A 13677-nucleotide genomic window follows, 5' to 3' on the forward strand; every position below is an offset into this window, starting at 1 on the left:
TGTATGAGGTCACTAGGGAGGTCTCTGAAGGCCTCTCCAAAGAGCAGGGGACACTCAGCTGAGCAGCAGTGCACTAGGCATGGTAGGACTTCCCACTTCTCACTTGGCTCATCTTCCAGAGGGATTCAGTCCTTATTATGGACTTTAAATTCTTTCATGACCTATTTTATTCAGGAGATGACAACTCCTGAAGTAGCTAGCAATTTTACACTCTCCTAAATTCTTTCATGAACTATTTGATTCAGGAGATGACAACTCCTGAAGTAGCTAGCAATTTTACACTCTCCTAGGCAATGTCATTTTATATAATGTGTTAGAGCATGCCTTATTCAGGGATCAGAAGACAGGACTTAGGCAATGGTAAATGCAGCTGCACAGCTCTGAAGATGTTGTACAACATCTCTGCTTTATTTTCCTCATCTGGTAAAGAGGGATTGTATGATGTACTTAACCATCTTGCAAAGCGCTTCAAAGCAGTAAATGTCTGAATGCACTATGACTTCCCAGTGTTGGAGTGCACTATGTTAGCCAACCTCATGTCCAGTGCAAAATGTACTATATTCACAGTTGGCAAATTTAAGGTGATCAGTGTGACCTGTAAGTACTGCTCTCTGTGAAAAGTTGCCTCTGAGAAACATTATTTTTCCTCTTTCTTTTGATCACACCACTGCCTGACACAGGCTGAACCTTGCAGTTACACAGAACGGACCTACCTTATTGTGAGCTGTTGCCAGGTACCCTTTCCTCACATTCAACATCTTGCAATTCTATAACTTCCACTTTAGAATTTCTTCTTTCACACTGCACATTAAAAGGCACGTGGGGGTCCTCAAATGGCGCGTGGCCGGCTTCGTGGTGTCCCTCATAGGATGGAAAGCTCGCTCCCCGGGCGCTGTGGCTGTGCAGGGCAGGGTGGACAGCCACGGTGACGGAGGCCGAGGCAGTCACAGTGGTGATGGGCTGGCAGTAGGCTGCTCCGGCGGCGCCCGCGGCTCCGAACGCCGGGCTCCGAGCGCTGTGGGAATGCGCCTTGTGGCCCAAGCGATCCCTGCTGCTGCTGGGCCCCGAGTGCCCTTCAGTAGAAATCTCAAAAGCGTCCCTGCGAGGGCGGTACGGAGGCGGCCGTGGCCCTTCCCTCGCTTCCCTTTTGGGCTGCCTGCCCTGCTGCCACGGCTGCTGCGCGCCGAGCTCTGGATTCAGCTGCAGCCCAGGGCTCGGCTGATGCCTCGCTTCCGGCTGAGCCACCTGAGAGAGACACGCACGGTTACGCCTCTGACAAAGCAAACCAAGCAAACACTACGCCTGCTCATATTTTATGCTGGGAATAATTATAATAATGCTCTGACTCTACAAAGGGGATGTTGTGGAATCTGATAATTGATTTTTCCATGGTTTTTGTCTGAAGTTATTAAAACCTGGAAAGCACATCTTCAGAAAAACACAGGATGACAGCTGAAAACATTATTGTAAGCTTCCTACACGCCGGTCTATCTCTTCAAAGGGATGGGTGACAAGCACTTGGTCTTAACTCAACAAGCAGAATTGCAGGCATTTGGAAAAGGCTATTCCATGCAGGGAACATACACAGGATGTTAGTAGGGTAGTTTGTATAGACTGTAGGAATCTGTTTTCTGATTTCCATAAAGAGCGTGAAGCACAGCAGCTACATCAGTCAATAAACCGTGACCAACTTCAAATGTGGCTGTGCTTGTACCTATTTCTAGGCCTCTGCTGAACAAAACCAGATCCGCATTGCAGCTCAGCATGCAACATCAGCAGGGGTAGGAGACACAGCTTTTTCACTTTCCTTTGAAATTGCAATTATGCCAATCCAGTAGCAAGATGCAACAAGGCCCAAGATTTGGTACAACACTTCAACTGCTTTCTTTTGGCTCTAATCTTTCTCCCCAAAACATGCTGTCACAGAGAGGTATATGATAGCAATCCACAAGGAGCTGTGTGAAAGAGGTTGGGATCTTGTAATCTCTCCTCCTCTTTCTGAAAACAGTCATCAAACAGACTGAGAGCTCTCTCTTGTGGCTGGTGCCAATAGGATGTAATAGCAATTACCCATGCCAAAGGCTTTTGTACCACCACTTTACCCCCAACTCAGTTCTAAAGGAGAGAATGAGGAAAACCTTCACTCCCTGCTAACAGGTTTTGGCACAAAGTGACAAAGCACAACCAGTCAGAAGGAGTTTTCCACAAAAATAAATAGTTTTAAAAAAACCCAAAAAAAACAAAACACACCAAAAAACTTCTCACCCTCCTTCTAGTCCATATGAAAGCTACTTACACCGGATCTTGCAAAGAGAGGATTCTCTGTTGCTTCCACTATTACTTGATGGACTGGCGCCCCAGGACCTCGTGTGGCCTCGTACTGATGCAGCTCTTCACTGATGCCAGACACCGTGGTTTGAGAGCTGTACTCAGAATCAGAGGAATCTGATGCATTATTTGTGTGGCCAGGTGGCAGTGCAAACCTCACAGTACCAGGGGGTGGCTCAGGAGATGGTGTGGGCAATCTGTCCTGTCCGTTGGCTGGAGAAACCTGATGGCAGCAACACTTTCAGTTACATTCAGCTAGCTTTACCCTTTCAATCACTAGTGCTTGACACAAACAATATTCTGCCAAATACACCCTGCCATGCCACAACAAGCTTAGCAGTATCTGTGTTTTCTGAACATAGATACTGAACTGAAAAAATTAATGGAAGTATAAAAGACATGACCTCCATCTGTAGATATGTATGTAAACAAGACTATACAGTTTCTTCTGAGTATCATTATCTCTGGAAGAGCATGCATATGTGTACATGCGGGCACTTGGAAATATAAAAATAAAAATAATATGTGGCCTTTCCTCCCCTTTCAGCAAGCATTAGCAGTGATTTCATAAAATCACCTTAGTGTGCTGGGACAGTGTTATTCCATGTCTATTTGCAAGGAGAGATGGATACAGACATCACAGCAATATATATGGTAAAAACATACATATACACATTGTTTGAGTAAGAGACAGGTCATGCACACTGTTAGGAATTAAGAGATTACACATTGTTGTCAAGACTGTTCTACTAATATTGAAAGAACCCAAACACTTCTGAAATATACCAGCGCTGTATACATACCTTGTGTTTTATTCTTGTGCACACACTTACATATATACATGTGAAACATAGCACACGGATTCCATTGATATGTGATAAACATAACCCCATGTAACACAATAATTGTATTAACTACAGAGTAGTTAATGATCTACAACCAAACATAAAGTTGGTATCTGTGAGTTTGGACTTGGACTTTGTACTGTAAAGTCATCAATATCTAAGTGAAGCCTGCCCCACATCAGAAATGCTCCATGAGGCAGGAGGATGGTGCAGGGAGAGGTGACTGGGCAGTGGGGACCTTCTGGCAGACCAATCATGGTTACCAAGGTGTGGTCTGCCGACCACCACTGTGTGTGTTGGTCCACACAGCCCTTCCTGGTGGTCTGCTCAGTTAAACACTTCAAGGAATGCAACAGAGCCAGTGAGGTAGGAAAGTAGAAGGTATGTGTATAAAGCAAACTATCTTTTGCAAAATATTGAGAGAAATCCTTCTTTTACAAAGTTGTTTGCATATCACATTATGATAGTAGTATAAATAACACTATCAGGTTTGCTTATTGTGACCCCTAAAAGAAGACTTATTAAAGAAAAGCTTTAAAAAAGAGTAGTATCAACTATGTAAGGAACAATACTTTCAATAAAAATTTATAAAAAAGCTTGAGAGGAAGAAACTTAATCCAAGAAAATAAAAAAAAAACTTTCTAAAACTGGGGGGGGTGATTGAGTGGGACAGCAGTGCAAACATAGTATTATTTTTCTGTTCACCATTAATTCTACTGACCTCAGGGTATGGTCCAAAGAATGAGAGAAGAACAGGAAGCAGCACCAATCCATTGAGAACTCCCAGAATGGTTAGGATTGCCAAAACAGCAAAGAAATACCTGAAGTACAGTTTAAATGGTTTGGGGGAGAGAATAACCACTGTTAGAAACAAGGGATTACAAATTACTCCCACATATGTTAAAATAATACAGATACTAATTTAACATATTATTAACATCAAAGGAAACAATTATATAACTTTCCATATAAGATATAGGTATTTTTACCTTTTGAATTAGAGAAGCTACATTCCACAAAGTGTTAGTTGAGAAAGGAAAGAAAAAAATTAAATTTGTTAGTTTCCCAGAATCTAGAAGCATGTAATGTTATTTATGAATGTGTTACACAAACACAAAAATATGGAATGTGCAGGGAATGGCTGAATGGATTGAAAGCACAAATACAATGAAAAGGGGCCCCCATTAGTGAAAACCCAGCAGAAGCAAACAAATGAAGTGAAGGGTGTAGAATTTAAACAATTTTGTGTAGAAGGAAAAGAAGCCCTCTTCTCCCAGCAGCTAATCCACTGTGAAATGCTTCTGCAACTTATAGCACAATGTCTAATTAAATCTACAGTATATCAGGTAAGGGTTTTCCTTGCCGTTCATTAATCAAACTTAACGCCTAGAATTCTGTGAGTTCCAGTTTCACCAAAAAGCTTGAATTGCAACTCTTTTACAACACAGGAACCCGCTTTCTGCAAAGAAAATGCCCATTCTATAGTAAGCTTCAGCATTGTACTGAGTAAGAGCGCTCCACAATGGCAGAGCTGCATTGCAGGCTAATCTTTTGTTGAACAATTTAGCATCTCTGAATACTCTTGTTTTGCGTCAGCCAATTCAAACATAAAGGCTGAAATACTATGGAAGAAGAGAAAAGTGCACAAGTAGTTGTCCTTTCCCACCACTGAGGGCTAAGGTCTGGGATCCTTCATGAATACCAAGGTAAACCTGTCAGTAAAAGGAAAGTCTTGCTAGTTGGTATTCGGCACAGCTGGGGCTCAGACTAAACTTAAGGCTGCGTTGTAAGTAATGATTTCAAGGACTCAGTCTTGGTAAATTCCTGGAGGAGAAGGCAAAGGAGAAGAACAGAGGGGCAAGTTTGCTACTAATGGGTCTGCTGATTACATTGTCTAGCTGGCAACAAACTTTACTGCCTCCTTGTTTCCACATCTGATCAAATATATCAGACTCCTGTAAAACTATAAATATCCTGCTATTGTAAACATTTGGGAATTTCTGATCTGCATTAACAAAAATCAGCAAGCCAATCTACTCTACTAACATAAACCACCAGAACTTTAAACTGGGACACAGATCAACAACAGACATTTAAAACATTTGCATCTCATCCATCTAACGTTAGAATAAACAGGAGGATTATAGCTTTGACCAGTTGGTGTATACAGTGTCTGTTAATTTACTTAATCTTCCACATTGCTGGACTAATCTGTCGCTTTCCGGAAGTTTAGGATCTTCTTCGCCCACTCTAACAATGCTCAGGCTCCCCATAGTTTATTTTATTATATTTTTTAAACACAGCAAACTGAAGTGAGATTGTGCTATAAAAACAGAAACTGATGGCCAAAAAAAGTAAAATAACATAAGTTGAAAAGTTGAAAGGCTCATTTTGTAAACTGAGAGCACATCCAATCCAAATTTGGTGTGAAGGGCTGCTACAATCTTCCATTTGCTATGACACAAAAATGTGTGCCAAAATCTCATCTGTTAAGTAGGAAAGTAGCACACCAAAAATATACCTCTGTAAATTTAGGTTAAATCTACAGTAATCTGTAGGTCAAAATGTTCCAACCCTTACAAAACCAGGTCCTAAAAGAATAATTCTATTTCTTTGATACCAATTCAATAAACTAAAAAAATAGTGATCTGACATGGAATACCTGTGTAATAATAATCTTTATGCAGGTTTCATGAGATCTAACTGCAAACTGCCTGCTTTCTTCAAATCTCTTTCATACATAAACAAAAAGCCTGATGAGATTTAGCAGTCATTCTCTCGGTTCCTGCCCCTGACATTTGTTGTTCTTGTTGTCAAATGGATGTCAGTTAAGTCTAGTCATCTATCCAGCTTATGTCTACCTAAGTAGTTAAGCCATCTTTCAGAGCATTTTTATTTGGCCCAGTTCTACCTCAGTTCCATTTTAGGGCTTGGATTATTTTTTTGTGTGTGTGCTATAGTTTACCACAAAGAGCCTGTGTTACTTCTAAGATTAGCCATTTTGCAGAGCTCCACAGGTTGTTTGGAATAGAAGAGGATCTGTTTCATTGCACTTCTCAAATTCCCCTCAAGAAAAGACTTGCTTTCCTCTATACTTGACAAACACACATTCTTAATTATATTCACAAGAAACAGCCTGCTTGTAGTTCTAAACAGAAGGGCCTTTAGGCTTTGCTGTACAAAATTTTAGTATGAAGTTCTGTGTTCATATTTATGGCTCCCCAGCTCCCAAAAAGCGCCTCCTCCCCGCCACATCCCCCCACCCCTTTTCCTCATTATGTAAAACCTACATAAGGATAGACGGGGAAGGCCCTGAGAGAGTCACTTGCAGAACAGTTGAATATTTGTAGGTTCACATGTCTTTTGCATACAAATTTTTATGCATACAAGAAGTCTGGAGGACCTCGAGGCTAAAGGTCAGCTGCAGCTAATACTGGACAATACAAGATGCTTTGAACTAATTCAAACCCAGAATCAGCAAACTTTCTAAAGAGCGACATTTTTGTGTTCCTTCGTGCTAAGTGTCAGATTTTCCTGGAACAGATTTTAATGTCAGCAATGGAAACACTACCATGTCTAGCAAGTAACAAGGAGTTAATAAAACAGAGGGAAAGCAGGGCCATGATGTAAGCATACTTAACACAGCATGCATAGTAATAAAATGACAGATTCACTGAAGTGAATAAAAATTAAAAGCACACTTATTTTTATTTTTGAAAGAAATTCAAAACACAAAAATCCTTTACCTGACAATGAAATCAAACTCTGATCCTGCAAGCATTAACACCCCAAGAAGAGTGGACACAGCCCCATCCAGCACTGGTGCGAACATGTGTTCCAATGCAAGGACAGCCCTATGGTTCCTGTCTCCTATGGCAGTTAAAAACGCCTGTAAAACAAAAAAGTCCATTTCCTTAGGCAGATATATACAACCTTCCAAACAGCCTCTCTCCTAGCATACACAGAATTCCATCAGTTAATTAGCTAAACTACAGTTTACGGAAGTTATCTCTGGAGCTGCCTAACCCTTGAGAGAAGGCTTGACCCTGCAGATGTACCACGTAGCAGCTGCTGAAGTCACACAGTCAGAGTAAGCACTGATAACAGAGTCAGACCATAATAATTCTGGAAACAATGCCTACTTGCAACAGTAGCCTTTTGTCTCTGGATTTGCCTATTTCCACCTGAAAAGAATCCATGAAAGCACTTCAGGTGTGAAAATTGCAGGGCTGCTCCTCTCATTCTCATGGGTCCATGGCTTCTGTGACTTTTTTAATATTTTCATTTCACTCAAAAATTTTTTTGAAACTTTTAATACTTCGAAGCTAGTAGTTCTATACATGAAAAATTATGCAAAGAATAGTGCTGAACATGGTACTGTCTGAGCAACAATATCACCAGTGAACTGTCTTCATCCCTGCAGCTCTGTATGAATAAGCTTTATCAAGAACATGCAAATGCTAGTGCCATAAATTCATTACAAATTTGTCAACTCTGTGTATGGCTTAATGGTTTAAGAAAACAAGAACCTGACTGATCTTCTTACTGTGATTTTTAAGGGCTCTCTTTAGTTAATTCCCTGCTGGCTATTAAGATGTGTGCTGAAGCAGCTATCTTCCTCACAGTCCTGGAATTTAAGTCTCTCTTCTCTAGAACTAGGAAAAAACTAGGGTCACAATTCACAAGCAATAGCAGAAAACTGACCCACAACAGGATTGTGAATCACTCTTAAACTCAATTAAATTCAGCATTAAAAGTTCCAGCACTATCTTTTTTGTTTATACAACACTGATTTGGCTATTTATATGTTCCACAGTTTTTATCTCCAGTGTCTATGTGAGAAAACCACCATTTTCAGTTTGTTTGGCATTTTACCTTCAGGCACAGTTGACCTATAAAGTCCTGTAAATTAAATCAGCTTCTTCCCATCTAGAAACAACTGTTTTGTCCCTTTTTTATTCCATTTTTCCTGGTTTAAGTCTTCAATACTAGGAAGCTGTCATTTCTTTCTTCCTTATCTACACTAACACTTGCCAAATGATTCCAAGTCCTAGCAAATTTATTTGCCTCCAAAAGTCTATCTGTAGACTGGATCTAACTGGATCACCTGAGGGATCCAGTTGCTCCTCTTTAACCTTACCCTACTTCCACTTTGGTTTTTCTCAAAATTATTTTTTGTATTTAGGGTGACTTTTTGTGCTCTAACTCTGTACATCATCTAAACAACCAGATAAACAGTAGAAAAATATTATCCTACAAACTGCAAGTTTGTGCCAATGGCTTCTGAAAAGAACATGAAGATTTTACAAATGGAACACTAAGTCAAACACATTCACATTCAAGAAGTGCAGAAATACCAAATGCCACAATATCTGATTTTGAAAAACTCCTTTGAGGAAATTTCCTCTTTTGAGAGATAGAGAAGCTACATGCAAGAGAAAACAAAAAGCTGTGTATCACTAGTGCAGCAACACTGAGGCTTCAGACAAGGATAATGAGAGTCTGGAATGAAGCAAGGTGATTTAAGATCACTGTTTCCTCTATATAATTGCATTAATCAGACAAACAGGTATCACAGTTAATGTATTCTCTCTTGTCTCCTGGGAGACTGACTCAATAGTTAGGAACCACCTCATCAAGGTCAACTCTGTTCCATTGAGACAAACAGAAAGGTACACAAAACTGTGACCATTTTCCTTCTGAGAATCATGTCACTGACAAGAAACTGTAAGGATTTGTGATCTGAACATTGCCACCATTTTATTTTAAGATGTTTTTAAAATGTTTCTTGATTTTACGTACCAAAGCAACATGAACAGTGAATTCCACACCAATGCCAACAGAAGCAATCAGGATAACCACAGGCACTGCACTCAGCTTTATTCCAATTAGACCCATCATGCCAAACAGCTCCACAGTCATCAGAGCCAGCACCACCACCTAGATGATTTGAAACATCTGTTAGTATCTTCTTATACTCCAGATACTGAGGAGAAAGACATTTCAAAATAACATGGTTACCATAGGACATATTCCTCAAAGCCATTCTGTATTCCCAAAGACAATCTGCTCTTACATTTTTCTCAATGGCAACAAGTGCTGAGTAGCCAGTCTAAATTACGCCCCAAGAACCAGTTAACACATGAAGCACAGGCTTTGTATTTGTTACATCAGTGAGCTGAAAAACCATTTATTCCTCCTTATCAAGGATACTCCCAAAAGGTACATTTTTCTTTTTCACCCATCTTTCAGGCAATCCTTCCAGAAAAAGTATCTTTGAACTACTTGTATTTGAACTCTCTTTTGTACAACTGCACATATAAGTGAGGATGTCAAAGCACAGAAGAAAGTGAATGCCATAATCAGCTGATGAGTCTCAGGTTACAGAGGGACTCTGAGCTTTTAAGGTATCTGAGGGGGATTGACATGGACAAAGTGAACAGTTAAATATAAGAGGAAGCTTTTATTTTTCTTTCATCTACCTTGTAAAAAAAAAAAACTGAGGAAAAGGAAGGAAAGGAAATCTGGAGAATCAACTTTAAAAGTAGCTAAAACCAAGGTTAAAAAAAATAGGCACACTTATAAAAACAATGGTGGACTCAGAAAAGAAACTCCTTTTCCAAAGGATAAGTATGCACTACAATAAATGATTTTATAAGCTAATGAATCAAGCATAATAACATAAAATTGCTTGATAAGGTGCTATGAAAAATATTCTAGACTAAACATTTACCTTTTAACATACCTGTCATATAAACATACATTAAAAAACTAGTAACTGCTTTATGCTTTTCTTCTTCTCGTGTTTTATAAACCATACAATAGTTTATGGAATTTAAACATAGGGACGTTATCATTCAATTTAACTTGAATGTTTACTGAGAAGCTTTTGGTGCCTTGCAGAAAGCATGGGGGAGTATTCTCTGCAGTTTACAATTTTATGCTCTTTCTCCTCACTCAGTTACAGGCTTTCCAGTCTGTACCCTACAACATAAGCATTTCAGTTTTTTCCAGAAATATTGCATTCAGAAATGGCTGGGAAAATTTACAGAAAAGCTAGTCATAAGCAACTGCCTTGAAAAATAATTATGTGTGACAAAAGAAGAGAAGGAATACAGAATTAGAAATTGTTTTAATAAAGCTCTTAATTTTCCTCTGTGTCTTTATTTCTTATGTTAGTGTGCATTTGAAGAAGGGTAAAAGTTTATATAACATTCTAAGAAACCTTTAAACCTGCAAAAAAGGTGGCAGAAGATTAAGGTTATTAAGGTTTGTACCTTCAGCATGAACCCTACCCCCTCAAGTTGAATAAATATATAATGAATGATGCAATATACATACTCCACCAGAGGCCCAGACATAAACAAAACCTTCCCGACTACAGCAAGAGCTATGCTGAAAGGAATTTGACTTCAACAAAGACCCTTATAATAAACTTACAATGATCCCAGCTGTCCAAGGGTTTAGGAGAAAGAGGGCACACACCAGAAACGTGCAAGCTAAAACCACGCTAATGGATAAGAGGAGCCAGTGACGAAGTCCAATGTACTGCTCCCAGAAGAGAAATGGGTAACCATTAGGGTAGCTGGAGATCCCCAGGCTGGTGTAGTTATTACAGATAGCTCTCACTTTCTCGATAGCCTCCACAAAGTCAGAAGTTTCACGCAATCCATTGAGGTAGAAAGGAAACTGAGCATATTCTATGGGCTCGGCTGCTGGAACTAGGAAAAAGATAGCAGTGTTAAAATGCACTTTTGGGAAGAAGGTGATATACAGAGACCAGAGTTAGCAAAATATTTTATTCTTCACAGCAAAATGAATAAAAGATGGCCAATTTAAGTTTACTTGTTTGGAATTAATTATAGTTTTAAAACTCTCCAATAAAGAAAAACTGGAAAGTCTACATGAGATTCCTCTATTTTATCATGCAGTGTAAATGGGATGAACACAGCCTTCACCAGGTTCCCTGACAGTTATATATAATTTAACAGTTATCTTTCAGTCCATGTATTTAATCCTGATCAGTGTTATAGTGCTTTTTACTGAATACCTGGTCAAAAATTCCTAATTGCAACATACGAGTAGACAATCGCATAATTTAAAAATTTTATCCAACTGCTCCTCTTTTATGCAGTTTCTTCAAAATCAAAGGTCATTTCCCTGAGATTAACTGAGATCCACTGACACAAAACTACAGAAAAAATGGACTTGAGCAGGTTGGCTGTTTTTTAAAGATTTCTATTGAATATCTGGAAATTCAGATGCAGAAATACACATTCAGATGGAAATTAGTGGAGGAAAAATCCCCATGATATAGAAGTAATGGCTTACTGAGGAAATACATAACCTTTTATCCTTTAATAATTTGACAAATCAACACTCTCCATACTGCTTTTTGAGTGTAATGCAAGGTCTTCCCTATGACTAGAAAAGAAAAGGCTTCTTCAACAAGCTTTCGGTTACTGCCATTGTGTGTTCCAAACCCTGCAGCTTCATTCAGTTGACTTGCTTAATATGATTTGCCCTATTAGAATCTCAACTATAAATTTTCATTAAGACAAAACTTGGCTGACTGCCACAAAGCTCTGGGGTTTGGATACACTGAAGCATGGTTATCCAACCTCATTTACAAGTGCACCGGTTGTCCCCTATATGCCCTCTCTCCTTCCCTACTGGTGTCCAACTAGCAATCCTCAGCTGAAAGCTGAATCAAAGCCTGCTTTTGGTATTGGTGCCAGGAAAACAGTGAATGGTGTGAAGTGGGACTTCTCCCCTAGTCCCTCTAGCTCTTGTACGATATCAGTGCAGTAGCTTAGTGTATGAGTCACCTTGGTAAAAAACTTCCTAGATATTAAGAATTGAGAAAAACCATGACAGAATTTCAGTAATGAAATTTCAGAGTAACTTAGGCAGGAATTTCATGCAATGTCCAGGTTTCTGACACAGACAGAACTATCAGGTAACACTTTAAAAATCAATGCTTACTATAAATTTTTAGAGCCTTAGACTGTTCTGTAACTCATTATCCAACATGACAACACTCTGCAGCAGTGCTTGGATCTCCTATGACTACCGCATCCTGTGCAGCATCAGGGGTTACTGGTGCTTGAAGGAAGGAGTGGGGGCACTCGTGTAAACTGCAAGATGTTGGGATGAAACGCTACTTACTCCTCAGCCGTGTTTCTGGCATGTAGTCTGCTTTGTCATGGACCCACTCCGGGCGGTGCGGGCGGATGTTGGCTTGCGAGGCGGCGTACGCCACAGGGTCATTGCTAACCCAGGCTGTCAGGTAGATGTAGAAAGCATTTGGGTTAATGATTCCATCCGCATCCACCAGACGCTGTTTAGTCAACTGCAAAATGGGAAAAGATTAGAAGCCTTTCAGAGTAAGTTTTGCTTTCAGAGCTCCTGCCATAATGCTTTCAACAAATGGCCTGGAGATGCAGCACATATAGGAGGGTAAAAGCAAGAGAACATGAATCTTCACTTGAAGATCAGTAAACTATTGTTGGACAACACAAACAAAATCTAAGAAAATGCAGGGACAGTGGTTATTTATGTATTAGTACTCATATAATATTTACAATAACCAGAAAATCAGCAGATGGTTCCAGAATACACTGAACCAATTAAATCCAAATTCTGAAAGACTGCAGCCAAGAACGAAAAACAACCAAGTTGAAGAAACATATTTAAACACACGGAAAGAAAACCTGGCAAGAGTCCCTATACATGTCTGTGTGCAGTTAACCTCTGTTGTTAACACTGAAGGAAATGCCACCCAGTAAATGGAGGAGAGCTATAAAAATAAAACAACATCTGTATAAATTTTGCTAACACTTGCCTCCTATGACCTATGTATTCAGAAAATGCCCAACGTCAAAAAAGCAGACGACTGCCCCATGTTATTTGGGTCACTGTGGGCAAATGCATCTGTGGGGTAAACAGCAGTGGTGTACTTCCAGGGTTCTGTTAGCCAAATCCTGCACAGCTAGAGCTCTTACAGAGGACTCCATGGGTGAAAGTATTACTGGGGCTTTTTGTTTTGTTTATTTAAAATTCTGGCTGAGCTCCAGTTCCAGGTCTTTTTAATGAAATGAAAAACAACAGTGACAGCAGTTAAAAAAAAAAAAAAGTTGGATTTGAAGGATCTGGATTCAATTAGTCCACAGGATATGCAACAACTGTATGTCTTCAAGCTGTCTCTGGAACTGCACAGTACAGTGCTCAACCAACCCCTGTGGGTGCACCACACTTTTCTCCCTCCCAGGCACAGGAAATTATATCAGCAGCTCCAGTCCAATTGCATTTGTTCCACAGCGTACCTGGTACACTCTGCTAAACAAAATCTCACTGAAGGTTTTCTCTTCAACTCCCTTTCTTTGCCTAATTCATTGCTGAAGCTTCATTCAGACCTGACAGCATGTTGCATGTTGCTATACAGCAGTGTGTTTCACACACTACAGTAACTTTGAACAATGTACTCTGTAAATCTGTCACCTTT

At 39.8% G+C, this 13677-nt stretch overlaps 1 protein-coding gene across 4 annotated transcripts in view; it reads right to left on the reverse strand.

Annotated features, from left to right (window-relative positions):
• Window positions 1–13677, reverse strand: part of PTCH1 (patched 1) — a 72844-nt gene that overhangs the window by 4016 nt on the left and 55151 nt on the right. For 2 of the 4 annotated variants that reach the window (XM_085568123.1, XM_021531149.4), the window contains exons 17-23: window positions 12342–12525; window positions 10614–10894; window positions 8976–9113; window positions 6920–7062; window positions 3895–3994; window positions 2297–2551; window positions 714–1245 (exon numbers count right to left, since the gene is read on the reverse strand). In XM_085568123.1, the coding sequence (XP_085424249.1) occupies window positions 715–1245; window positions 2297–2551; window positions 3895–3994; window positions 6920–7062; window positions 8976–9113; window positions 10614–10894; window positions 12342–12525 (1632 nt within the window). In that variant the 3' untranslated portion in view covers window position 714. Of the gene's footprint in view, window positions 1–713; window positions 1246–2296; window positions 2552–3829; window positions 3995–4162; window positions 4180–6919; window positions 7063–8975; window positions 9114–10613; window positions 10895–12341; window positions 12526–13677 lie in introns of those variants that run through there. The other 2 variants (XR_013341598.2, XM_077790145.2) reach the window with 2 other exon arrangements.

This window comes from Lonchura striata, chromosome Z, assembly GCF_050655825.1.
Source record: "Lonchura striata isolate lonStrDom1 chromosome Z, ASM5065582v1, whole genome shotgun sequence".
In the NCBI taxonomy this organism is placed as follows: Eukaryota; Metazoa; Chordata; class Aves; order Passeriformes; family Estrildidae; genus Lonchura; species Lonchura striata.